Source organism: Vicia villosa, unplaced genomic scaffold (genome assembly GCF_029867415.1).
Source record: "Vicia villosa cultivar HV-30 ecotype Madison, WI unplaced genomic scaffold, Vvil1.0 ctg.000114F_1_1, whole genome shotgun sequence".
NCBI lineage: Eukaryota > Viridiplantae > Streptophyta > Magnoliopsida > Fabales > Fabaceae > Vicia > Vicia villosa.
In genome coordinates, this window is record NW_026705022.1 from 1273572 (window position 1) to 1299824 (window position 26253).

General features: G+C 31.4%; 1 protein-coding gene across 1 annotated transcript; it reads left to right on the forward strand.

Annotated features, from left to right (window-relative positions):
• Window positions 1–17195: 17195 nt before the first annotated feature.
• Window positions 17196–24259, forward strand: LOC131624363 (cystinosin homolog). The gene is made up of 8 exons (XM_058895314.1): window positions 17196–17365; window positions 17440–17572; window positions 18136–18225; window positions 20498–20622; window positions 20785–20827; window positions 23249–23366; window positions 23463–23512; window positions 23674–24259. The coding sequence occupies exons 1-8, from the start codon at window positions 17244–17246 to the stop codon at window positions 23845–23847; spliced, it is 855 nt and encodes a 284-aa protein (XP_058751297.1). The 5' UTR covers window positions 17196–17243; the 3' UTR covers window positions 23848–24259.
• The last annotated feature ends 1994 nt before the right edge of the window (window positions 24260–26253 follow it).

A 26253-nucleotide genomic window follows, 5' to 3' on the forward strand; every position in this document is an offset into this window, starting at 1 on the left:
TATATATATATATATATATATATATATATATATATATATATATATATATATATATATATATAATTTCTTTTAGTTGTTTTCCTTTAATATATGGAGCCTTAATCGAGATATACTCTAAGTATTGACAAAAGGGTGCATATAATCGTAAGAAATTATTTCCTATTATTATATCTAACCCTGTTTCTTGTTGATATATTGTAGGTACTATGAATAATTTATTTTCAATATTTAAAGTAATTCTTGTAGCTATCCAATTTAGTGGGTGTATTGAGTCATCTGCTATTTGAATCTTTAATGGTTTCTCTAATCTTTTTCATTTACTAAATAATGCTTTGGTTGCTATACAAATACTTGCTCCTGTATCTATATAGGCTTCAGTTTCTTTGTTTTCTTTTTCAATTTTAATTTTGATATATGTACTATTCAGATTTTGTTTCTTCTGAAGATAATTCATCCTATATATATTCATATACACTACAGTTAGAATCACTTAGTTCATCTTCCAATGGTTCTAAATTATTTATTTTATATACTTTCTTTATTAGTTTTGATTTTTCTTTAAGATCTTTTCCTTTCTTTGTTGGACATTCATTAGCATAATGACCTTTTATATTGCATATCCAACATACACATTTCTTTTTTTCTTTTGGACAATATTTTTTAGGTGTTTGTTTTTTCTTTCTAAAATACTTTCTTCTAGTATTTTTATAGGCTTTTTTTCTTGGATAAGTTTTTCTTAATTTATGTTTTCTTTTATAACTTTTTCTACTTCGATGATTACAACCATAATTTCCTTGTTGCTCTATCTCTGGTATATCACAACAAAGTGAGGTTCTACCTCTATTTAATTGTTTATCTCTTGTACTCTTTAGGCATTGTCGTCTTAATTCATTATATAAGATTTGAATAATTCCTCCTAAGCTATCACCTATTTCAATTGGTTGGGATTTCCATATATCTCTTATTTTTGCACTAAGTGGATATGGTAACTTGGATATGAAGACTCCTCTATATATTTCTCTAGTTTCATTATCTAATTCATAATAGTATTTTTTATACTCACAAATGAAACAATCTATTTCACACATATTACATATCTGCATATTAATTAGATGAATTTCTGCCTTTTCTCGCAAAAGTTTATTTACTTTTGTTTTATGTTCAAGAGTATTGTAGCCTATGAATTCTTTATATATTAATTCCATTATTAGTTTAGCAAATTGTTGATTATTTTCTGCCATTCCTATATATTGATTCCATGTTTCATCGTTAATACTCGTTAAGAATTTCAACACATTTCCTGTTGTTCTATAAGCTATTAAATTCTTGACATCCATTAGGTTTATCTTAGAAAATTTTTCATCGGTTGCTATAAGCATAATCATATCATTAGACCATCTTTGTAGTATATCCTCTGGATTTCTTACACAGTCTAAGTTTAATAATTTTTTAGATTTAGTTTCTTCATAATAAGGTTTAAATTCTTCCGCTACTTTTGTCCATTTTCCACTAGCCTTTGCATAACCTCTTTGATTCATAGTTTCATTTTCATAGTTTTCCCAAGAACTATAAGGATTCCAACCTTCTTCATGTTTTCTTTTTTGTTTAGAATTACTTGTTTCTCCTTTTTCCATAAATATTTCGTCTATATCTGATTCAGATCCTAAGTTAGATCCTATTTTTGAAGAATTATAATTTAATATTACTTCTTCATTTTCTTCCTTAATTTCCATTTTTTCTATTTTTTCTACTTGTTTATTTTCCTCTTCTATTATTTGTAGTTGTTCCATCAATTGTCTAATTTCTTCAATATCATTAGATCTTCTTAATTCTTCTATGTATTCAGTTTTTATCCCCTCCATGAAGATGATGGGTTTATTAACATAAATGTAGTTATAGGTTATTGTTTAACTACTTTTAGTTGGTTTACTTCTTTTGTTCTAACTAATATTTCTTCTAAATCTTTTATTGTTATACTTCTATTACTTTCTTCATGTTTTAACAAGGTTTCTAATTGATAACGAATTTTCCTAATTTTTTGAATATTTATATCTTCATCAATTTCTTTATCTCTATTAATTTCATCAAGGGTTTCATGTATATTATTTATTTCATTAAGACCATTTTTTATTCTAGGGATAATTGACATTTACCCCCCTGCCATATAGGCGAGGTTCGGATTACCCCCTATTAAATTTTTTTTTGGATTACCCCCCTGTATTTTTAGGGTACCCCCTAAGCGTGTAAAAAACAGTGAAAATGCAGGGGGGTAAATCAAAAAAACAAGTTTACAAGGGGGTCCTAGGGGGGTAAATCATAGAACTTTTCATATTTCAAGGGGGTAATCCAAAAAAAAAATTAACAGGGGGATAATCCGAACCTCGCCTATATGGCAGGGGGTAAATGTCAATTATCCCTTTATTTTATTAAAGGTATAATCTGCAATTCTATTGGTATTTTCTATTAATAATATAATATTTTTATTTATTTCATTCATTGTGTTATTTAAATCTTTATACATCACATCAATTTCTTCAGATAATGACATTATTTTAAATTTTCGTGGCTATTTCAACTTTTTCTAGTAGTGCTACTAGCACAACATCCTTCTTAACCTCTGGAACATTTTGATGAGTCATTCACAAAGATCTTTTCTAACAGTGGATGTTGCAATAATTTCTTCAATAGGTTTGGCTTCATGGATTTGTGCCTTGAGAATATGAATTCTCTCAGGCCCATATAGGGGAGCGGCATCAAGCATATCTTCATCAATAGCCAAAACAGATTCATCAATAATAGGAACATGGGAAACAATAATGTGTGGGACATGTTTCACAACAAACAATTTGTAATTAAAATTTAGTACCCTAGGAGTTGCACCGAGTTCATCCTAACTAGTAATAAAACAATTCTTTTGACCACTTAATATAATAGAAATCAAAGAAGGAAACTCATTGGGAAGGTTAACATCATATTACTTAACATGTTTTACCACTTGCTCAAAATCAAAAGTAGCCTGAGTACCTATCTGATATAGAAGACCAACAAGAATAGGTGTAATACCTGGTATATGGAAGGATGGAAAGTTTACTACTTATATCTTGTATAGAATTACATACTTCTCAATAACATTTTAGGAACCAACAAGCCTTTTGAAGGCTAATATTCATGCATATTCCAAGTGATTTCTCTAATGATGCTCTTTAAAGATGGAAAACCATTAGTTGTGATCAGTCTTCCTCTACCAAGATTTTGATTGATAATAGCAGGAAAAAAAAGAAAACCAATGTATCCTCACACATACTTTCTTGTAATCACCACTACATCATTAAAACCTTTGGGAAGATTAACGATGAATTTCGTCATCAATTTTTCGATAAAACGGACCAACATAACTAAGGAGCTCAATGATTTCATTGCAGTTTTATATTTCAAATGAAAGTTCCCTCTAAGGAGCTAATCTTTTGTGGTAAATGAATTTCTACTTGGCCACACTCTCTTTATAGTGAAAATATACATTGCCAAGGCAAACAACATGAATATTTTTGGGAAGCTTCTCCTCACCAATCACCTTTTTTAACTCTTTTTGCAAACTGTTCTACGAAAATATATTTATTTTCAACATCATCCAAGATGTCATCAACATGATCTTCAATATTATTCTCCTTATGGCCAACAATAATTTTTTTCTTTTTTACTGCTTTGTTCTTATCAACCTTCTTTTGAGCATTTTTATCACTTTTCTTACAAGCGTTTTTCTTCTTCTTCTTCTTCTTCTTCTTCTTCTTTTCCACAACAACATCAACCTTCTTTTTCTCGGAGCTATTTTTTCTTTTCAATCACACCTTTTTTCTTGTGAATAAATTGTCTTCTAACTTTTCTTCTTTGATTCAGCCAAAGAAACAACTTCTTCAATCACTTTCTTCATTTTTCAGGGGGTGTTTCTCATAGAAGGGGGCTTCGTGAGCAAGCTCATTAGCATCATTATTCATATTTTCCGTAACTTCCTCGGTCTCCTCAATTACATCTACAATGTCAATGGCATTTCTATTAATATTAATTTGGACATCTTCATTCACACCACTTTCAGCATCCACAATGACTTCTTCATTGGTATTGACATCGTGACAAACCTATTCACTTACAACCTCATTATCCCTGTCAATGACACCTTCAATGTCATTGACATCTTCACCAACATCATCACTTACAACCTTAGTATCCTTCTTAATGACACCTTCAATGCCATTAATATGTTCACTAGCATCTTGATTGACTTCTTCAATTTCATTTTAACTGTTATCAACACATTATTTTTTACTAATTTCTTCAGAGACATCTCTATTAATACCCTTACCAACATCCTGAGTATCCTCCTCTGCATCATTACTAACTTCAACATTTATCTCTTCACTATCAAAAATATATTTATCTTCGTTGAAATCATTAGTGATATCTTTCCTAATATTTTCACAAGCAACTTTAGGATAAACATTAGTGAGGGCACCATGCACGGTTTCATTATAACTAGTTTCAACATTTAGGATTTTGTCTATAAAAATATTACTAGGTGGATTAACACAGTAATTGAAAGCATTGATAGCTTTATTCAAGGTATCCACCTCATCAATCACATCACTTTTGACCTATCTCTTAACTACATCCCGATTCACATTGCTAGTATATGTCACTACTACAGAAAAGATACCATAACGGTTGACCAACCTTTCTGAGGTAAGGGGTGGTTGTATGTATGATGCTTTCCATCACAGTCGTGTGACCGTGATTTTATGCCATGAAGCGTGGTACCTATCACAACGGTTATTTCAGACAACCGTTGTAATATACTTTAAAGAAAAACTTTTAACAACGAGGTTGTTAAAAACAACCGTTGTGATATATACACTGAGTTTATTATAAATTATGTGGAATGCTTATTTTCCCAATCCTCACTAAACATATAATGTTTCAGCCTGATCTAGAACATTATAATATGACAAATTAAGTTATATTAGAAGAACAAGTTACACGTTCAATGCTAAACAAGAATTCTTCATGTTCTTATCCGCATTTTTCTCTTTAATCATTAGAAATTGTTTTAATGCTCCTAGTTCATTAGGCAACATATTATTTACTTTGTAAATTAGAGGTGAGGGAAGGGGAGGACGAAGAACTAGAAGTATTAAACCAAGTTCTAATGATTAAAGAGCGAAATGCAGATAATGGTCTGAAGAATTCTTGTCTAGAATTGAACGTGTAACTTATTTTCTAATATAACTTTATCTATCATATTACAATTTTCTAATGCAATCCGAAAATTATATATTCTGTAAGATGTTTGAAAAACACGCAAACTACATAATATGTAATAAACTCATCTAAAAAAAATATTAACAACAACATTCATCAATAACAAACCTTCAATAAATCAATTTGAGTTTTGGTTTGACATACATACATGATCTGGTTTGACATACATACATGATCATGAATGAATAATACTAAATATTATTACGATATTTAATCAAGTAAATTGAAACTCATTCTAAGACTTGACCGAAATATTTAATCAAGTTAAATAAAAGGTCAGTATAAGTTTCATACTAACATGAATATCTTATAAAACAATATTTGAAACAATCTAAAATTTTGATTAACTATATGCATAATCAAATAAATATTTTAAGTCAATATGATGATGCTTGATTTAACCTATAGTCACTTAATCAAGTAAAATTCAGAGAAAATCAGACTCAAATTGACCAAGATTACTTAATAAAGTTAAATTTAAAATTCATATGAACCTTAATTTAACTTGGATTGCTTATCTAAAAAGTTTAGGAGTCAATTTAAAATTTAATTTAACATATATAGGTAATCACATAACAATTGTAACTCAATTTTGTTGAGTTTAAGTGTAAGTTAGGCTCGGCCCAAGGGGTAGGCAACCTAGACCACCGCCTTGGGCCTCAAAATTTTATTTTTCTATTCTGTTTGTGTTTGTATTGATCAAATTGCAATGCACTTTAATTAGTATGGTGGTGTGAAATTGTTAACAAAAAGCTTTAAAATAAATGAAAGTAACAATTCTCAAGAAAAAATAATTGATGCATGATACATATAGGCAAGTTTATTTTACTAAGGTGAAAATAGGTAGCCAACAATAGTCCAAATCAAAAGAAATATAAGTAAAATTTTATATAAGATCAACTATTTTTCAATTAAGATTGAATAAAATAATCTATTACCAATTAAAATTATTAAATAAAATTGATTTAAACTTATATATATATATATATATATATATATATATATATATATATATATATATATATATATATATATATTGTGAGATATTGGATCGAACTCTAGTATTGTCGAAGGGTAGCTTCTTGGTTCGACAGTTCGACAGAGTTAAGCATGAAGTCGAAGGATTGTTCACATGCTGGTGTCGAAGTGTGCATGCTGTAGTCGAAGATGGGTCTAACATGCAGATGTCGAAGATGCTAGGGTTGGTAGCATGTTAAATTAGGTTTTAGTGTTTAAACCCTAATTTGTTAAGTTAGCTTGTTTATTAAGTTGGCTTGTGTAATGGGCCTTGCTGAAAAAGCCCATTAGTTAGTATGTTAGGTTTTATTATAAATAGCATACTAGTCTCTCATCATTGCTAAGCTGCAAATCCTAATTTAGGGTGAGAGAAGTTATTTGTTATTCTTGTAAACTTGTTTTAAGAGAAAGTAAAAGAATAGCAGTTATAACCAATTCTTGTGTTCTTCTTCTGTTCCCTAATTCCCTATTATACTTTGTTATTGGTATCGTTTTTCACAACAAATTGGTGCGGTGAGCGTGGAGAAGATGCCTTCAACAAAGTATGAGATTGAAAAGTTCACTGGAGTGAATGATTTCGGTCTGTGGCGCTTGAAGATGAAAGCCCTACTGGTTCAGCAGGGTTGTTTGGAAGCGTTGAAGGGAGATGCAGCCATGAATGCTGCATTAACGGCACCGGAGAAGACAACTATGATCGAGAAAGCACACAGCACAATTCTGTTGAGCCTTGGTGATAAGGTTCTACGACAGGTATCAAAGGAGACGACGGCATCAGGGTTATGGGTGAAACTTGAAAGTTTGTATATGACCAAATCGCTGGTAAATCGACTCTACCTGAAGCAGGCTTTGTATTCATTCAAGATGGTTGAAGACAAAGTGTTGGCTGAGCAGTTGGATATGTTCAACAAGCTGATTCTTGATCTTGAAAATATCGATGTAAAGATTGATGATGAAGATCAAGCGCTGTTACTATTGTGCGCTTTGCCTCGATCACATGCTCACTTCAAAGAAACTCTCTTGTATGGAAGGGAGTCCCTGACCTTTGAAGAAGTTCAATCAGCCCTATATTCAAAGGACCTGAACGAACAAAAGGAGCATAAACCTTCGACTGTTGGTGAAGGTTTGGCCGTTAAAGGAAAATTCTTGCGAAAGAATGGTAAGTTCGACAAGAAGGGCAAAAGCCAGTCGAAGTCTTACAATGGCGAAGCATCTGGCATTCGATGCTATCATTGTAAGAAGGAGGGTCACACAAGAAAGGTGTGCCCTGAACGCCTGAAAGATCATGGAGGTAAGGATAATGGCAATGCAGCCATTGTTCAAGATGATTTCGAATCATCTGATGTTCTTGTGGTTTCAAGCAGTGACTCGAGAAGAGAGTGGATTATGGATTCAGGTTGCACTTGGCACATGACTCCAAACAAAGACTTGTTCGAGGAATTATGTGATCAAGATGGTGGATCAGTATTGCTGGGAAACAACAAGGCGTGCAAGATTGCAGGTGTTGGATCTGTGAGATTCAAGCTCCATGATGAGTCAATAAGGTTGTTGACTGAAGTCAGGTATGTTCCTGATTTGAAGAGAAATCTGCTTTCTCTTGGTGAATTCGACAAGAAAGGATATGTTTTCCAAGGAGAGAAAAGTATCCTAAGAGTCATGAAGGGGTCGAAGGAAGTCTTGAGAGGCGTGAAGAAACAAGGCTTGTATACCCTTGAGGCTGAAGTTGTAAGTGGTTCGACAAATGTTGTATCCACGAAACCTTTGTCGAAGACAGAAATCTGGCACATGAGATTGGGCCATGTCAGTGAAAGGGGTCTGGTCGAATTAGGGAAACAAAATCTGCTTGGTGGAGACAAAGTCGAAAAGCTGAAGTTTTGTGAACCCTGTGTACTTGGAAAATCTTGCAGAGTGAAGTTCAACAAAGGCAAACAAAGAACACATGGATCCCTTGATTACATCCATGCTGATCTTTGGGGGCATGCAAGGTGTGCATCACATTCAGGAGCAAGGTATTTTCTATCCATAGTAGATGATTATTCCAGAAAATTATGGGTATTCATCCAGAAGACTAAGGATGAAACTTTTGAGAATTTCAAAAGTTGGAAGACTCTGGTTGAAAATCAGACTGGCAGGAAGGTCAAGAGGTTGAGAACCGATAATGGCCTTGAATTTTGCAATGAGGCATTCGACAGTTTTTGTGCTGCCTTTGGTATTGCAAGGCACAGAACTACTGCAGGTACTCCACAGCAAAATGGTTTGGCTGAAAGATTTAATCGAACTATTTTGGAGAGAGTCAGATGCATGTTGACTAGTGCGGGGTTAAAGAAGGTGTTCTTGGCTGAGGCTGTTTCGATAGCAACATATCTGATAAACAGATGTCCTTCGACAGCGTTAGATATGAAGACACCTGAAGAAGTTTGGTCGGGACATCCACCAGATCTCGACAAACTTAGAGTATTTGGCTGCGTAGCCTATGCTCACATTAGGCAAGACAAGGTCGAACCTAGAGCTCTGAAATGCATGTTCATGGGATACCCTGAAGGAGTCAAAGCTTATAGGCTATGGTGCCTAGAGCCAGGTCACAGGAGGTGTATCACCAGTCGAGATGTAGTTTTCAATGAAGCTGAAATGGCTTTTAAGAAAACTGATGATGTTGGTCGAAGTACAGAAACATCTGACGAAGAGCTGGAACAGGTAGAGATTCCTGTTGAGGTGGAGCATGTTGATGCTGAATTGCATATCCCAGATGAAGTCGAAGAAGAAGCAGAAGATGCTGAAGTTGAGGAAACTGACGATGACTACCTATTATCGAGAGATAGGTCGAGAAGAGTCATCAAGCCACCTCAGAGACTTGGATATGCAGATCTAATAGCTTATGCCTTAATCTCTGCAAGTGAGGTTCTAGACGAAGAACCTAGAGACTATAAGGAAGTTATGAGGAGTCGAAATAAGACTGAATGGCTGAAGGCCATGGATGATGAGATGAAATCTCTTCATGATAATCATACTTGGGAACTGATCAAGAAACCTGTTGGGGCAAGGTTAGTCAGCTGTAAATGGATTTTCAAAGTTAAGGAAGGAATTGAAGGAGTGACGTCGAAAAGATACAAGGCAAGGTTAGTTGCAAGGGGTTTCACTCAGAAAGAAGGTGTCGACTTCAATGATGTGTTTTCTCCTGTTGTGAAGCATAGGTCCATTCGAATGTTGCTTGCCATGGTGGCACAGTTCGATCTTGAACTGGAACAGATGGATGTGAAGACTGCGTTCTTGTATGGTGATCTAGATGAAACGATCCTGATGAGGCAACCTGAAGGGTATGTCGAAAAGGGGAAGGAAGATTATGCGTGCAAGTTAAAGAGATCTTTGTATGGGCTGAAACAATCTCCTCGACAGTGGAATAGGAGATTCGACAAGTTCATGGCACGCATAATTTTCATTAGAAGTCAGTTCGACCACTGCGTTTACTTCAGATTTCGTCCTGGTAATTCATTTGTTATTTTGTTGCTTTATGTGGATGATATTCTCATAGCAAGCAACAGTGTCGAAGATGTGATGAGGGTGAAGGCTGAACTCAATAAGGAGTTCGATATGAAGGATCTGGGAGCTGCTTCCAGGATTCTTGGAATTGACATTCGAAGAGATAGAAAGAAGTCGAAGTTATGCATATCTCAAGAGGCATATCTACGGAAGATTCTTGAAAAGTTAGGTATGTCGAATTCGAAGTCAGTTGTGACTCCAACAAACCCTCAATTCAAGCTGAGTATTGATCAGTGTCCCAGTACTGATGTCGAAAGAGCCTATATGAATAGCATCCTATATGCTAATATAGTTGGTTCTTTGATGTATGCTATGGTCTGTACTAGACCCGACATAGCATACGCAGTAAGTCTTGTAAGCAGGTACATGGCGAATCCTGGAAAGGCTCACTGGCAAGCATTGAAGTGGATTTTAAGGTACATAAATGGATCTCTAAACAGAGTCTTAATTTATGGTGGAGTCTTGGGTGAAGATAGTAAAGCAGCAATAGAAGGATATGTCGACTCTGATTATGCAGGTTGTATGGATTCTAGAAAGTCTATTTCTGGATATGTTTTCACTATGTTTGGCACAGCAATTAGTTGGAAAGCAACTCTTCAGAAGGTTGTTGCTCTATCAACCACTGAAGTGGAATATATTGCTCTCACTGAAGCTGTGAAAGAAGCATTGTGGCTTGAAGGTTTTGCGAAGGAGCTGAAACTTCAAGATCGAGGTATTACTGTTAAATGTGATAGTCAAAGTGCAATACACCTGTCAAAGAATTCAGCCTATCATGAGCGAACTAAGCACATTGATGTGAGACTGCATTTCGTCAGAGGAGTAATCGAGCGTGGAGAAGTCCAAGTGCTGAAGGTTTCGACTGAAGACAATGCTGCTGATATGATCACCAAGACATTGCCGAGTTGCAAGTTTTTCCACTGTATGCAGTTGATAAAGCTGCATGAAGAAAGCTAGTTTGTTCCCTGACGTTGTAGAGTTAGGTCCAAGGTGGAGATTTGTGAGATATTGGATCGAACTCTAGTATTGTCGAAGGGTAGCTTCTTGGTTCGACAGTTCGACAGAGTTAAGCATGAAGTCGAAGGATTGTTCACATGCTGGTGTCGAAGTGTGCATGCTGTAGTCGAAGATGGGTCTAACATGCAGATGTCGAAGATGCTAGGGTTGGTAGCATGTTTAATTAGGTTTTAGTGTTTAAACCCTAATTTGTTAAGTTAGCTTGTTTATTAAGTTGGCTTGTGTAATGGGCCTTGCTGAAAAAGCCCATTAGTTAGTATGTTAGGTTTTATTATAAATAGCATACTAGTCTCTCATCATTGCTAAGCTGCAAATCCTAATTTAGGGTGAGAGAGGTTATTTGTTATTCTTGTAAACTTGTTTTAAGAGAAAGTAAAAGAATAGCAGTTATAACCAATTCTTGTGTTCTTCTTTTGTTCCCTAATTCCCTATTATACTTTGTTATTGGTATCGTTTTTCACAATATATATATATATATATATATATATATATATATATATTTACATATTAATGGTTTTATTTTAAAATTTGCCTTGGCCTCGATGCATGTTGGGTCGGTCCTAGTGTAAGTTATCAAATTTCACATCATCTATAATTAAATAAAATTTGTAATATATAAAAGAGGTATTTCAAATATCTAATGTGTTAAAATTTTTGATGAAGATATATTGTGTCATTCTCTTATAGTTTTGGAGCATTGAATTTGTTGTTATTCTTTCACAACCCTAAACAATTACTATCTCTCATATTCTTGAAACATTGCTGCTGTTGTCACGCCCGACTTCTCTAAACTCTAACATATTTAATACAACGGTTTTAGACAAATAACTAATAAAATAAAATAAAAAGTCAATGTGAGACTAAAATCATCATGGATACCTTAACATAAAAGTTATGCACATGATAAAACAATATGCTATATAATAGGAACCGAGTGGAGGACCCACCATCACATGCAAACAACCAAATTCCGTTTGACTTGTATTTCATACTATAAAATTATAAACACCTGTTGCGTTTGTACTCGTTTTCTTACCAAATTAGGAAAATAAGAATTCCGTAAAGCATCTTATAACGTACAACCAAGGCCTTTCTCCACGTTGAGAATAGAGGATTGTTATTCTAACATAAAAAATGAAACACCACAAGATATAATAAAACCTACCACCAATAATACAATAATGTTTATTATAGTACAAATTGACTTTGGGAGCCTTTCAAAATTACCTAGATATGATAAAACCTATCACAAGATATAATAAAACCTATCACAATTTTTTTCATATAACTTTATTTTTTTAATAAAAAAGTTAATTAAAACATAAAGTGCAACATTTTAGTCAAATATTATTAAAAAATGAAAAGGTTTTATGGAGTTGGAAAATTCTCCATTTTTCAAAAGAAATGAAAAACTCTATTTTGGTATATGATGTTTAAATTTTTGGTATTTTGTCATATACTTTTTGTATTATTTGACATGTATATAACCAAAACTTTAATAAATGGAATTCCTCATTTCTTTTTAGAAATGGAGAAAATTCCTACCTGATCCTAAGAAATTAGACCAAAATTTATGATAGAATTAATGGAGGCAAGTGATGATCGCCAATCGTTTTATTTTTAAAATTTTTAAAGAAAATCTTGATGAAGAAAAAATATTACAATTTGATTTCAAAAGAGAACAGAAATGCATTATTTAAATATAAACTTAATATGATCAAACTTATTACGACTATGCTTCAAGTAAACAATTAGATGCTCTCAGCTAGAGGTGTCAAAATGGGCCGAAGCCTATGGACCGGCCTATTAGGCCCTAAAAAAGTTAGGGCTTGGGCCTTATTTTTCGAGCCTATTTACATCTGGGTCTTTTTAAGTCCGACCCGAAAAAGTCCTAAAAAATATGGGTCGACCCATATGGGCCATGGGTAGCCCGCCAGCCCGAAAAAAACGAAAATTTTTAATTTAATTAAAAACTATCCTTTCCTAATTGATAAAGGTATGCTATAAACAATTTGCATATTATGTATTTTAATATTTCTTTAATATTATAAATGTATAAATATCAAACAAAAGTTGATGGTTTAATTTAATTTCAAATTAAAAGGTTTCATCCTAATATAATTATGTAGATAGTATAGAAAAGATATAATGATGTATTCTAATTAAAAATAAGGTTGAATAATTGATTAACATCCTAATAACATATAGTTTGTTGTTATAATTGTTATAAAATTTTAATTGGCACAAGTTATTTAATTTTGTGTGCTACATTGAATAATTGAATAATTTGTGATGTATTCTGAAAAGTTGGAATTAAGTTAATGTGTTGTTTTACATTTTAATTGTAACTTATATTGATTATTAAAAATCCTAATATTAAATATAAAACTTAATATATATATATATATATATATATATATATATATATATATATATATATATATATATATATATATATATATAAAAGTATTATTGCATGCAATTTCATGGATATTTAGAAAAATAAGGAGAAAATTTTATTATTTTTTAAAAATAGGCCCGTTTAGGGCCAGGGTACGTTTAGGGCCGGATAGTCCGCAGCCTAGACAGGGCTGAGCCTAGGTAGTAAAAATAGAGTCCATTTAAATATGGATTTTTTGGACCCGACTCTGAAAAGCCCGATACCCACATGGGCTGACCCGTTTAGGGCCGGGTGGTCCATTTTGACAGCTGTACTCCCACCAAGTAAAATCATAAACTTTTGATTGTAAGAAGCAACTTTGTCAGCATATTGATTATCTTTTTTAAAAATATGAGTTACAAGGAAATAACATGTCCTTGAGATGTTCAAACAATTAAGCCAAGGAGTAACGTCAATTGTTATCAAATTCAAACCTCAATCTATTTCGTCTAAGACCAGATAACAAAACCAAATAATATTATCAATGCTCAAATAATATAACAAAGTACTATCCAACAACTAAGATGACAATTTAATATTATTTATAAAAGGGAAAGTAATATATCTACAATAATACAATTGGAGGTTTCTTGAACTCGACTAAACTAATTCTATAAGCTAAAATGATACTCCAAGAAAAGATGTCGACTAACTTCATTGACTTTATGATTGATAATAAATTTTATTGATATTATATAATAAGAGCTTTTTATCTATAGTGGATTTTGTGATACAATAAAAAATTATCAAATGTGTCATAAGATTATATATATATATATATATATATATATATATATATATATATATATATATATATATATATATATATATATATATATATATATATATATATATATATATATATATATATATATATATATATATATATATATATATAATTCAGTCATATAAGTTTGTATTGTCAAAGAATTCAATTTATAATTCTTTATTTAGCATTGTTTCGTTACAGAATAAGAAATGATGATGATTGCAGAAATTACAGCGAAATAGGATTTTTGGTGCATTAAATCGATGTTATACCGTAGATCGAAGGTTTCGATCACGGTACTTCTTGAATCAGAGGTATCGATGTTGATGCGATGTCGTTAACCGGTGTTGCTATCTCCGATACGGTGTATTTAATAAAGGGGTACCTGCATGGTTAACACTCAAACGCCAAAGTCTGTTTAGGGTTCGAGATAGATGGCAGTGAAAATAGATATTAGAGATTGCGTACCTTAACACTCTTTATGATGGTATTTATACCTTGGACATGGCGGAGTAGACTAGGTAATTGTCCTTGTTCTGTTGGGCCCTTTGCTGACGTGGAGTAGTGAATCCTGAATCTTTGGCCGACATGGAAGAGTTACCCTGAGACTCATCGGAAATTTTTGATGTCGGGGATTCTTTCTATAATAGTGGGTTGTCTGAAAGGAATTTTGTCCAAGCGTCGGCTGACAACACCGCTTTGGTTTTGCCAAAATGTGATGTGAATGTGAGCATCAAATGCAACCCTATCATTGAAACGTTTCTCCATTTTTTTCTTCAACGTGTGACCATAAAAGGTATGAGATGACATGACTTAACTTTCTGTGTACTCGAGTGTGGTTGTCTTCCCCAGATGAAATTCGACTATTGATTTGTCCCTATTTTCTGCTTTTAATATGATCCATTCAATTGCCTTCGCAAATATAAAGATGGAGATAGTACGTGGAAAAAAAATTAGCCCTCTCGTAGACCGAGTTTCCCTTGTCTCTTTGAATTTTCCTCTCTTGTATGTGAGTATTTACTTTCTAGAATAAGTGTCGCCACACGTTCACAAGTTTAAAGCATTAAAGCTTCGATTTTCCAACCCCTTCCTCGTTCAACGCCTTCGCCTTACTATTTCAAGGTACCTTCTTTTCTCCTTAGCTTTTACTCAAGTTTTTATCGCATTTTTATTACGATGAGTGGTAAGCGTATTATCTTTGAGAGTGACTCAGAGGCTAGTGTTTCTTCATCTTCGAAAATGGTAATGGAGTCCGAATCCCATTCATTTCCCTCTGTCACTGGGAGTCTTGAATCAGAAATCAACATTTTTAGATATGTTTAGGAAGATATGATCTCAATTCTCAAACTAATGTTGACATGCACTTCATGTCAAATTATTTAAATTATTTTAATATAGTTGATTTTTTTCTCAATTATTCGTTATAATTGAGGGTGAAATATACACAAGGATAAATAAATATATGGCTTTATTCTATATTATATTGGTCTATTGGCCACCGTTTTACAATCGTGGTTCATAATAAACCATAACTTAAACTTAAATATGAAAACCTTAACACAAATTTTAGGCAACAGTTTTGGAATTGTGGCTTAAATTGAACTGTAATCTAAATTAAAAGGGTAAAACATGGTTTGTTCACAGATTTTAGACGTTTCTTTTGTATTTCTATGGCTAAAGTAAAAAAAAGCCCTATGAGAATAGTTAGCGACCATATACCCCACGTTTGGAAACATCCCAAAAATCTTAGGCATCTGTTTCTAATTTTAGGTTGTGGAGTTTTGTTGTTGGCTAAACTCAATTTTACTGTAGTGTTAAAGATTTCCAACCAACTATCAACTAACTTAGCAAGATCATATGTGTGTCTCTAAGTAGCTAAGCACTCTAAAATGTGTTGTTGTTGCATGGACTTTTAATTTTCAAACTTGTGATCCTGTCTATTCTAAGACTTGATCGCCTGTAAAATACAATGGGAAAGAAGTAACAACTGAACCCAAACACCTATAAATCTCGGCTCAACAACTATCTTATAAATAACATCTTCTAATGCATGAGAAAAAGAAAGATGACATCTCAAACCTACATACCTTCACTCTATATGCATTTAGTTTTTGTTTATTTATTGTTATGTCAAATATTACAATAATATAAAAGCAAGTTTCATTAATTCAAATTCTACAACACATTGTTGTCTCAAGTTTTTTTATTAAATGTGCAATTATGTCCAATTCAATGCAGCTCTCAAGATTTTTTTCTTTTATATATATATATATATATATATATATATATATATATATATATATATATATATATATATATATATATATATATATATATATATATATATATATATATATAGATCATGATCAAATGACACCAAGATTTTAAACTTAGTAACATGATACCTGCAATAATTTTTCACCGCATATTCGTATAACAAAATTTAATGTTAAATTGAAAGCTAACATCATATAGATTAAGTCCATAAAATTCAACATCAATCTAAAATTACTTGATATGTTGTAAAGTTCAATTTTTTACATTAATGTTAATATACATATAAAAATATTACAATAATATAAAAGCAAGTTTCATTAATTCAAATTCTACAACACATTGTTGTCTCAAGTTTTTTTATGTGCAATTATGTCCAATTCAATGCAGCTCTCAAGATTTTTTTCTTTATATATATATATATATATATATATATATATATATATATATATATATATATATATATATATATATATATATATATATATATATATATATATATATATATATATATATATATAGATCATGATCAAATGACACCAAGATTTTAAACTTAGTAACATGATACCTGCAATAATTTTTCACCGCATATTCGTATAACAAAATTTAATGTTAAATTGAAAGCTAACATCATATAGATTAAGTCCATAAAATTCAACATCAATCTAAAATTACTTGATATGTTGTAAAGTTCAATTTTTTACATTAATGTTAATATACATATAAAAATATTATCAAAAAATCTAATAAATAAAAAATATTTTGATATACATTAATGTTAGCAACATACAACTTCGAGTGTATTTTAAGTACTTTTTAATTAAAACTTCCTAAAACATACATTATATATAAGCATATGAATTAGAGGATATTTCATTTCATAAGATGGCAACTGAATGGAACTCTGATATCCTTCATGTAACATACACTGTGTTTGGATGGATCGCTTTTGTGGCTTGGGCTTGTAGTTTCTATCCTCAACTTTTCTTGAACTTCTCAAGGAAAAGGTATTATTCATTTTATTTCTTTAATCTCAATATTTTGAGCAAGATGTTATATTTGTAAAAATTGAAAATTGCAGTGTGGTTGGTTTGAACTTCAACTATCTGTTATTGAACAACACCAAACAAACCTTATATCTCATCTACAACGCCACTTTGTACTTCAGCAATACTGTTCAGTTTCAGTATCATAAGAAATATGGCTTTGATCAGGTATTTATTTTTGGATTTCATCTATTTTATCTTTTATCTCATTTCAATAAACTAAAATCAATGATTTTGTTATAAGAAAGAAAGTTCAAAAATGGTCTTTTTCCAAAACCATATGTTTGTGTTGTTGACACACCTAAATCTAACTCTAATTCTTTTAATAAATTAAAATATAATCTTGAATATAATTTTCCAAAATCTTCTCCTTCATGCATCGTGAGACTTTTCATTCTTTTATTGGATGATGATGACTTTGTTTGTTCATCAAGTCACTTATTTAACAAAGATAATGTTTTCTACTCCATTGTATTTGATAATTTATGAATTATACAAATAATTTTATAGTGTATTTTATTTGATATATCTATAAGCTAGATAAAAAAAATTTACTTTTATATATATATATATATATATATATATATATATATATATATATATATATATATATATATATATATATATATATATATATATATATATATCCAAACACGCTCTACATATATTTGTGGGTAATTAAGTTTTCATTTAAAAAAGTGAGTTATACTTTGGTTTATTTCCTTTTGAAGATGATACCAGTAGGTGCAAACGACGTTGCCTCCTCGATAAATGCTGTTGTGCTTACAGGAATGATTTTGTTCCAAGCTACAATATATGAGGTATTGTTTCATAATTGATATTATCATGTATTGGATATATTATTATTATTATTATTATTATTATTATTATTGTTATTATTATTATTACTACGAGCCTATTGGGTGGCATCTAGGGTGAACCACCATTTAAATAGTTTACCATGAACCATAACTATGAGCCATTAGATCTTAAATAATTTTATATTTTATGGTGTACCTCTCCACACACAAGTTTTTTTCTCTTTCATCTTCTTTCTCTTTTCAAGAAAACCATTTCAATCAAAATTCTAGAGAGAAATAAATATCAAATTATGGCTTTTAAATATTTTAATTTAAATATAGTGTTAGAATAAATTGAATTGAGTTTAGAAAATCCGGTGAAAAGCACTTCCTCTCCCAACTCTCTCATTGATATTAAATTTTAAGCTAAGTTTTCTTTTTCCATTGATCAATCAAGCAAAACAAAAACAAAAAACTGTAGGATAGTTAATTTTCCAGTTTTTCAAAAAGAATAATAATTTGGATATAATTTGGGTGAAGATGAATATTTTAAAGAAATAATTGATGAGTTGTTATGTTACATGAATTTAGGAAGCCATCTTTATGAAAATTATCAATTCCCTTGAATTATTGAATTATAGAAACAAGTATCCTAAGATCTCAATTACTACTTTTCTAAAAGAGATGAGATGCCATATAAAATAGAAAATTGTGAGATGCCAAAAAAAATAACGACTTGAAAAGACAAAAAAAAAAAAAAAGTGGTGGTGATCAAAGCGGCGTCACTGTGGTGGTTTGAGAATTCAAGCACTTAACAACAATATTTAAGGATAGAGAAAGAAAGAAAAATTATTGGGTGTGTGACTTTATAATACAATTATTTAATCCAATGGTGATGTGACTTTATAATACAATTATTTAATCCAATGGTGATCGATAATGGTACACGGGTGAGGGATTTAGTTGGACCCTCACCTTAGAAGTCACCTATTTATTATTATTATTATTATTATTATTATTATTATTATTATTATTATTATTATTATTATTTATAAATCAGCAATATACATTCTGTCTCTCTCTTTTTTGGGTCTATTTTGGGGACAAAGTATCTATATTTATGCTAATTTAATAGTATTCATATCAACCATTGGATATACAGGGATTGCCATTTGAGAAGAACATATTATCAATCAGAGTTGTCTTAAACTTTTGAGACGTTTTGTATAGTAGTTAAAATTTGTTTTAGTTGAGACGTTAATTTTTAAGAGGTTCTATTAAATCGTAAATTAATCATGTAATATGTGTATAGAGATCTTATTTATACATGACCTTAGACATATTTCAAAGCTTATATTAAAAAAAAAATTGTTTGCTTATTTAACATAAAAATGATGGTTGCTTTAAAAGTTTATTTAATAAAAAAGTTAAGAATTTACGTGAATAAACTTGAGTGTATACGGATAGGTTAATTAGAAATTTTAAATTTTTTTTAATTTAAATGAATTAATTAAAATTTTATTTATTTTTAAATTCTATTATTTAAATAGAGTATCAAAATAAATCATTGTTAGATTTTGGGGACATTTTAAAAAAGCTTAAAGATTCAAGATCAAAATTTAAAATTTAAAAATAGGACTAGTTGGCAATTTATAAAAATTAATGGGACGACCAATGAACCAGTGACCTAGTACCCTTATCGGTTTGATGACCGGTCTGGTTTTTAAAACACCGTGTTATGGCATTTTTCTTCAATGGTAATTAATTATAGAGAACATTAATATAGACAAAAATTTAAGGAGACAAAAGTTTAAAAGAAATATTTTTGAGAGATTAAAATTAAAATATGATATATTTAGTAAAGCTATAAATTTATTTTATACTTATTTTAATAGTAAATTCTGTACATCATTTTAAAATGATTAAAATCATAGTTGTTGACTTTTTAGAAATAATTTAAACATGGTATACTATGTAAATGTAGATGGACCTATAAGTTTTTTTGGAGATAAAATATATAAAGACCTATGTAAAGTATATAACCAATCGTATAAGTCAAATGATATGCATTATTTTGTTTAAATTACTTTAAATTTTTAGTTCAAGTACAATTTTTACCATAATATTTCTTTATATTTTTTTCATAACGTGATAGCTGTTTAAAAACAATTTTTATTAAGTCATTCCTTGAAATGTTGAATTGTACATAAAATATATATAATCTCATCGGCAACATTACATATAGAAGAGTTAATGATTGTTTATTTTCTCAAATTTTTTTTTTTTTGTGTAGCGTGGAAATCAATCAATATCAAAAATTACCATTGGTATTGTAAGTGTGGTGTGGATAACTCTTGGAGTTTGCTTTTTCATGGCATTCCCTTCCAATTCCTGGCTTTGGCTAATTTCCATCTTTAAGTGAGATATTTTGATTTCCATCATATAATTTTAGATTTTATTTAACAACATTGTCCTTAGGGTGAAAGTTTAATGTTCTATTTTATGTCATATCTCATTGAACATTAATATTTGATTTTATTTTAATTTATATCTACTTATTGAAATAAATATTCTGTGCAGCACAATGCAAGTAATTCTGTCAATTATCAAATATATTCCTCAGGTTAGAATTTCTTCTTTCATTCCGTTTCTTTCATTTTATTACCTCAATGGAAAAATCATATGTTTGATGATAATTTATATTAAATATGTTGGCATGTTATTTTTTCTGGTTGATTGTCCTCCATTGGTTGGTTACTTGTATGTAAGTAACCGTATCATCCATAGTTGATTCTTATGAATATATAAGATAATGGTTAATTTTATTTTTCACCCTCTTATTTTTATTCATCCACAAAATACATTCATTCAACTCAAAAACCTCATATTTCGACACTTTCTTAGAGTTTAGAATAAGAAGTAATGACTTAACATGTTAGGAGTACCATTCTAGACAATATATGACATGAATATGTGTATATAAGTAAGATAATTTTCATCCTCCAAATTAATTTTGAAGGATTGAATTGAGCCAAAATCACACATTCTAAGATGGTATAAGAGATTGTCCAAGATCTGGTGGACAATCTTTTAATAGGTTTCCAATAACGAGTACCTTACATTCATGCTTAAGATGTCATGTCTTGAGCATGTGGATGTGTGTTCAAGAGTCTCACATTAAAAATGATACGATCTCAATATATATATATATATATATATATATATATATATATATATATATATATATATATATATATATATATATATATTTATAAGTGTTGATAATCTCCACCTTACAAGTTGGTTTTGTATGGATAAATTAATCACAATCCTCACATTCTAAGATTACTTTGGCACTCGATTAAACTACGTTTTTCTTATTACTCTCCTCAAAGCAACAAGATTTCGACACAAGAAGGTACAATAGTCTAAAGTAGATCTTTTATCAATCAAAGAACCTGCATAATCAACATCAGTGTATAAATAATATGCGTCCCAATAGAAAAAACCTGATAGCATGTGGCCCAATATATTTTAAACTAAGCTCGAATATCATCTTAAAACCTGGTTGAACATAACTTATCCATATATAACTAGCTTGTAAGGTGAGAGCGGACCATGCTTTATAAACACTACATAGCCTATATCTCTAGGCAATGAGGGACTTATAATCCCAACCCTTCAAATACTACACAATAAAGGAGATAGAGACTGCAATAAAGGCAAGCCAAATGCCGCTATTAAATAACTAGGGACAGATCGCGATGAAGACAAAATTCGTTACAAATATTTTCAATGGTGTGGTATATGACATTAATGAATGACCAACATTAACATTTTCTAAAAAGTTCCCTATAAAAGATTTTGGTTTCAACTTCCAAAATTATTCACTTTTGTAAATTAACTAATGATATTACTACACCTACTAATAACTTATGTGTCACCTAACATCAGTAAAATATATGATTAATAGATAGACAATCTTTCTTAAACTAATAGCAAGTTAGACGAGTATAAACATACTTGAACTTGAGCCAACCAACTTTTTAAAGTCTAATAGGGTATATCACGATCACAAAGACTTTAGACTTTGTCACTAACCGGTAATGGAAAATAGTAGCGAATGGAAATGAATTCTCTAACTTTGAAACCCCTAACTTTCCCTAACTTTAGTTCATTTTGATAGAGAGAGAATAGAGAAAGAGAAGAAAAAAAGAGGGAAACATGATGTAAGAGAGATGAATCTTAGAGTGATATAGAGACAAAGTTAGAGGGAAGTTCCCACCAAAAAGTTAGAGGATCCATACCCGTAGCGAATCTCAATTTTAAGGAAGTTGCACACTGGGATAGGTTTAAAAAAACATGCTAAAAAATATACGAATCAAAATGAGGAGCCACGTATTCAAAAATAGAGGGAACACTCATGCACTACCCGCATAAATATCCAAATAATGTAACATCTCTTTAGGCCACAATTCTAAGCCCAATACTATTGTTTCCTATATACATGCGTTGAATAAATCTATATATCTATTTTACGCATTTTATCTCTTAATTTATTTCATTTTTATGCATTTCATAGTTCAATAATTAACATCCTCGCACATTGTACTAAATATCTCTAGAGTAGATAAGGAACTCAAAACTAAGAGAAACATTTTCTTCCTTTACATAATTAATTTTAATAGAATCATGACCTAATCGGTTGAGATAAGGTTCAATGGATTTAGTCGATCTATGATATTAAAGGCAAAGTCTCTTTCACATAAAAAATAGTTAAATATTATCCAAAAACTCAGAGAGACCCACTTAGGGAGTCAAGACGGGATTAAATTTCTTATCCAAAAAATCAGGGAATTGTATAATCAAAACCAAAGTTGAAGAAGATGCGATGTTTTACATGATTTAAAAACATTACAATTTGAATAATTAATAGATGTTTATTTTTGCTCCGAACTTTCACCTTTGTATCATTCAAAAATATTTTTGAGAACTATTTTTACCAAACAGTTAGACTAATTATTGCATGTGCCATAAAATACAGCTAGCTATGAACTTCATGCTAAAGAGCACAGTTGGATTTAGTATTGGAAATGTGTTCTTAGATTTAAGTGGAGGATTTACAAACATTGTTCAGATGGCTACACAATCTATTGATCAAAGTATGTGTTTATTTCTAATCTCACTTAACATTTCAAATAACTTGATGAATCAATGCATATATTATTGACACATTAACAATTTTTTTGTCATTTTAGAATCTTGGATGAATTTCTCAGGAAACATTGGCAAAGTAATGTTATGTATGGTATGTGGTAGTTTTTCTCTTTATTGTGTAGTTTATTATGATATGTATAATTATTAACCTCTTCATAATTATAATTAATGAAAAAAATTCCTAAACAAAAAATCATTTAATTTTCTAGACCTAAAATATTTACTCATATATATGTTGAATACATTTTTCAGGTGTGCATGTTCTTTGATCTTGTTTTTATGTGTCAACATTATGTGTTGTATCCATCAAAGAAAGAATCATCAATCGCTCCTTCTAAATTTGATGAAAATCTCAAAGAGCCTTTTATCTTGTCTCCTAATCAGCCATTAACAACAAATGTGCCACTGGCTGAAAATATTGTTTGATTTTGTATTTATTTGTAAAGTCAAAATGATGATAATTAGTCATGAAAATATTGTTTGATTCTTTTTGTTTATAAAGTGAAAATGATGATAATTAATCACATATATGGTTTTAGTATGTACAAGTAAAGTTCATTTCTGGCTGACGATCCTTTTTACTATTTTCAATGAAAAACTCATGAAGAAAACATTTGATTACATAATGATGAAGAAGTAAGAAAAGTTAGTTAAGCCTTGAAATTATTTAATTAATTTTCATTTATGGATATTTGGGGTGTAAGTAACAATCTAGTAAGAACATATAATGGGCTACTTATGGTGATCAACCATCTCCTAGTATAAATAGAACCTTTATGTCATTACGTTAAAAAGAATTTCTTATTAGACTCCCTACTCTTCTTGGTCACCCACGCTGAAATTCCCAAAATGCCCTTTTATTTTGGAAATGCATTTTCGAAGTCAACTTTTTATGAAAAACAAAGGTGGTTTCTGAGATGCACTTCCGAAAACACTTTTTTTTTGTAAAAAAAAGGTGTTTTTCGGAAGTGCGTCTCCGAAATAAAGTTTTTTCCATAAAAAAGGTGTTTCCGGAAGTGCATCTCCAAATTCACCCCCTTGAAAGAATTCAGATATGTACTTCTGAAATCTTCTCTGATACAGAAACCATGAAACAAACAACAACGCTTCGATTTATTATAAAACATGGAAATTACAAACATCACATAACATTAAATTAAAGTTACACATTGCTAAACACGGGTAGGTGAGGATGAGTCAACATTTTGATAACGTCGGCCCCCCGATCTTTGAAGTTTCGCATCCAACTCGATCAGACCCTTCGAAGAAAATCGGTCGAAAGTTGTCCATAAAACCGCTAAATCTTCGTCGTTCTTGACTTCAAATGGGGTGAACTCAACGTCTCCCTCGTTGTTAAGCGAAGGCGAGCGATACTCAAGCTTGATAACCTTCCGATTTTTCGGATATTGCAAGAGAGTGTTGAGCGACGTTATCAATTCCGCGAACGGCGTGTCGCGTGAGAAGCAAAATTGAAACGGCGTCGGGTAGCCACAGCTGAAGTAGACAAACGCAAGGTGGGGGTAGGTTTATGCCATTGTTGTTTTGAAGTTTGATGTTGATGAAATGGATTTGAGTAGTATTTATAGACTTATTGGAGCAATAATGACCCAACAAACCTTATCTTGCTTTCAGTGGATGTTTCGACAATGTACTTCCGAAAACAACCCAAATCTCATCAAATTTCGGAAATATACTTCCGAATTAAGCAGAAACAAACCTGAAATTTAAGTTTTGAGCTGTGCAGTCTGTTTTGATAAATAACTACAAATTGAACCAAGCATAAGCATAACATAAACAATGACAACATAAAATATAGGCATATAATATATGTATTGAATTAGTTTGATTTTACATTCTAAACGATAATACATACAAAAAATGACACGCACCGGTCATTACAAACAAAAACGGTCCGGTAAAAACTAAAATTTGCCGAACCAATCGGCGGCGCTTAAATCTAAAACCGGTATGTTCTTCGACCGCTATCTATTTTCCTCACGCTCTTGCTTAATCATTTCTTCAAACTCCACCATTCTTTCAGCAAAAGGATTCGGCCAAGTCTCCGCCTCATTTGTATGATGTGCCATCCACTGACAAGAAGTAGCCGGTATAGAACACCCCGGTTTCAAAAAAAACTTGCACAAAGTGGCACGATCTTAGATACCCGATACATATGATGCGGCTCAACGCGTCCAAAGGCGGTCGACTATGAAGTGGAAAAAATGTCTCACATAATTCAAATCTCGTCAAATCGACACACACCCGATCATACGCACTTGCTATGAGATGGCCCATATTGGGGAATGACATCCACTTCGAAACTGGGGCGTGACCGCTTAGTGATTGAACAAGGGAATCATGAAGTTTATCAAAGTTTTCTTGATTTTCATAGAGTCGGCTGTAGATGTCCATATGCAAAGTCAACTTCGAAATAAGTGCCCTTTGAATAAGAGTGTGATTTTCTTCTCCTTTTTCAAGCAAACCGGCAACGACCCGATTTCCACAATTACCGTCGGTGCCAACATCAACTATGTTATCAATATATTTGTGCATAAAAAGTGGCATCTCATCAATGTAGATCATTGGAGATTTTTTGATCGGAGGTGTGCGCGGCGGCTTCGAAATACTGGCTCCTTTGTTAGCACTACACTTGGACTTTGGTGTTGGTGAATCCAAGATCAATGCATCAACATGTTCAAAGTAGGAAGGAGATCGTTTGGTTGATGTGTCTTCTTGGGTACTTTTCGGCTCTTTTGGCGCACCTTTGGTTTTAACCGGTTGAGATGGTGGTTTCAAATCGGTGGTCTCCGAAAATGCACTTTTTCGCAAGCT

Excerpts from the sequence above, each read along its gene's own strand:
- LOC131624363 (XM_058895314.1), top strand. The coding sequence starts at position 17,244 with ATGGCAACTGAATGGAACTCTGATATCCTTCATGTAACATACACTGTG. Across the intron at positions 20,828-23,248 it reads TTATCAAATATATTCCTCAG|CTAGCTATGAACTTCATGCT; the intron begins GTTAGAATTTCT and ends CATAAAATACAG. Across the intron at positions 23,367-23,462 it reads TACACAATCTATTGATCAAA|AATCTTGGATGAATTTCTCA; the intron begins GTATGTGTTTAT and ends TTGTCATTTTAG.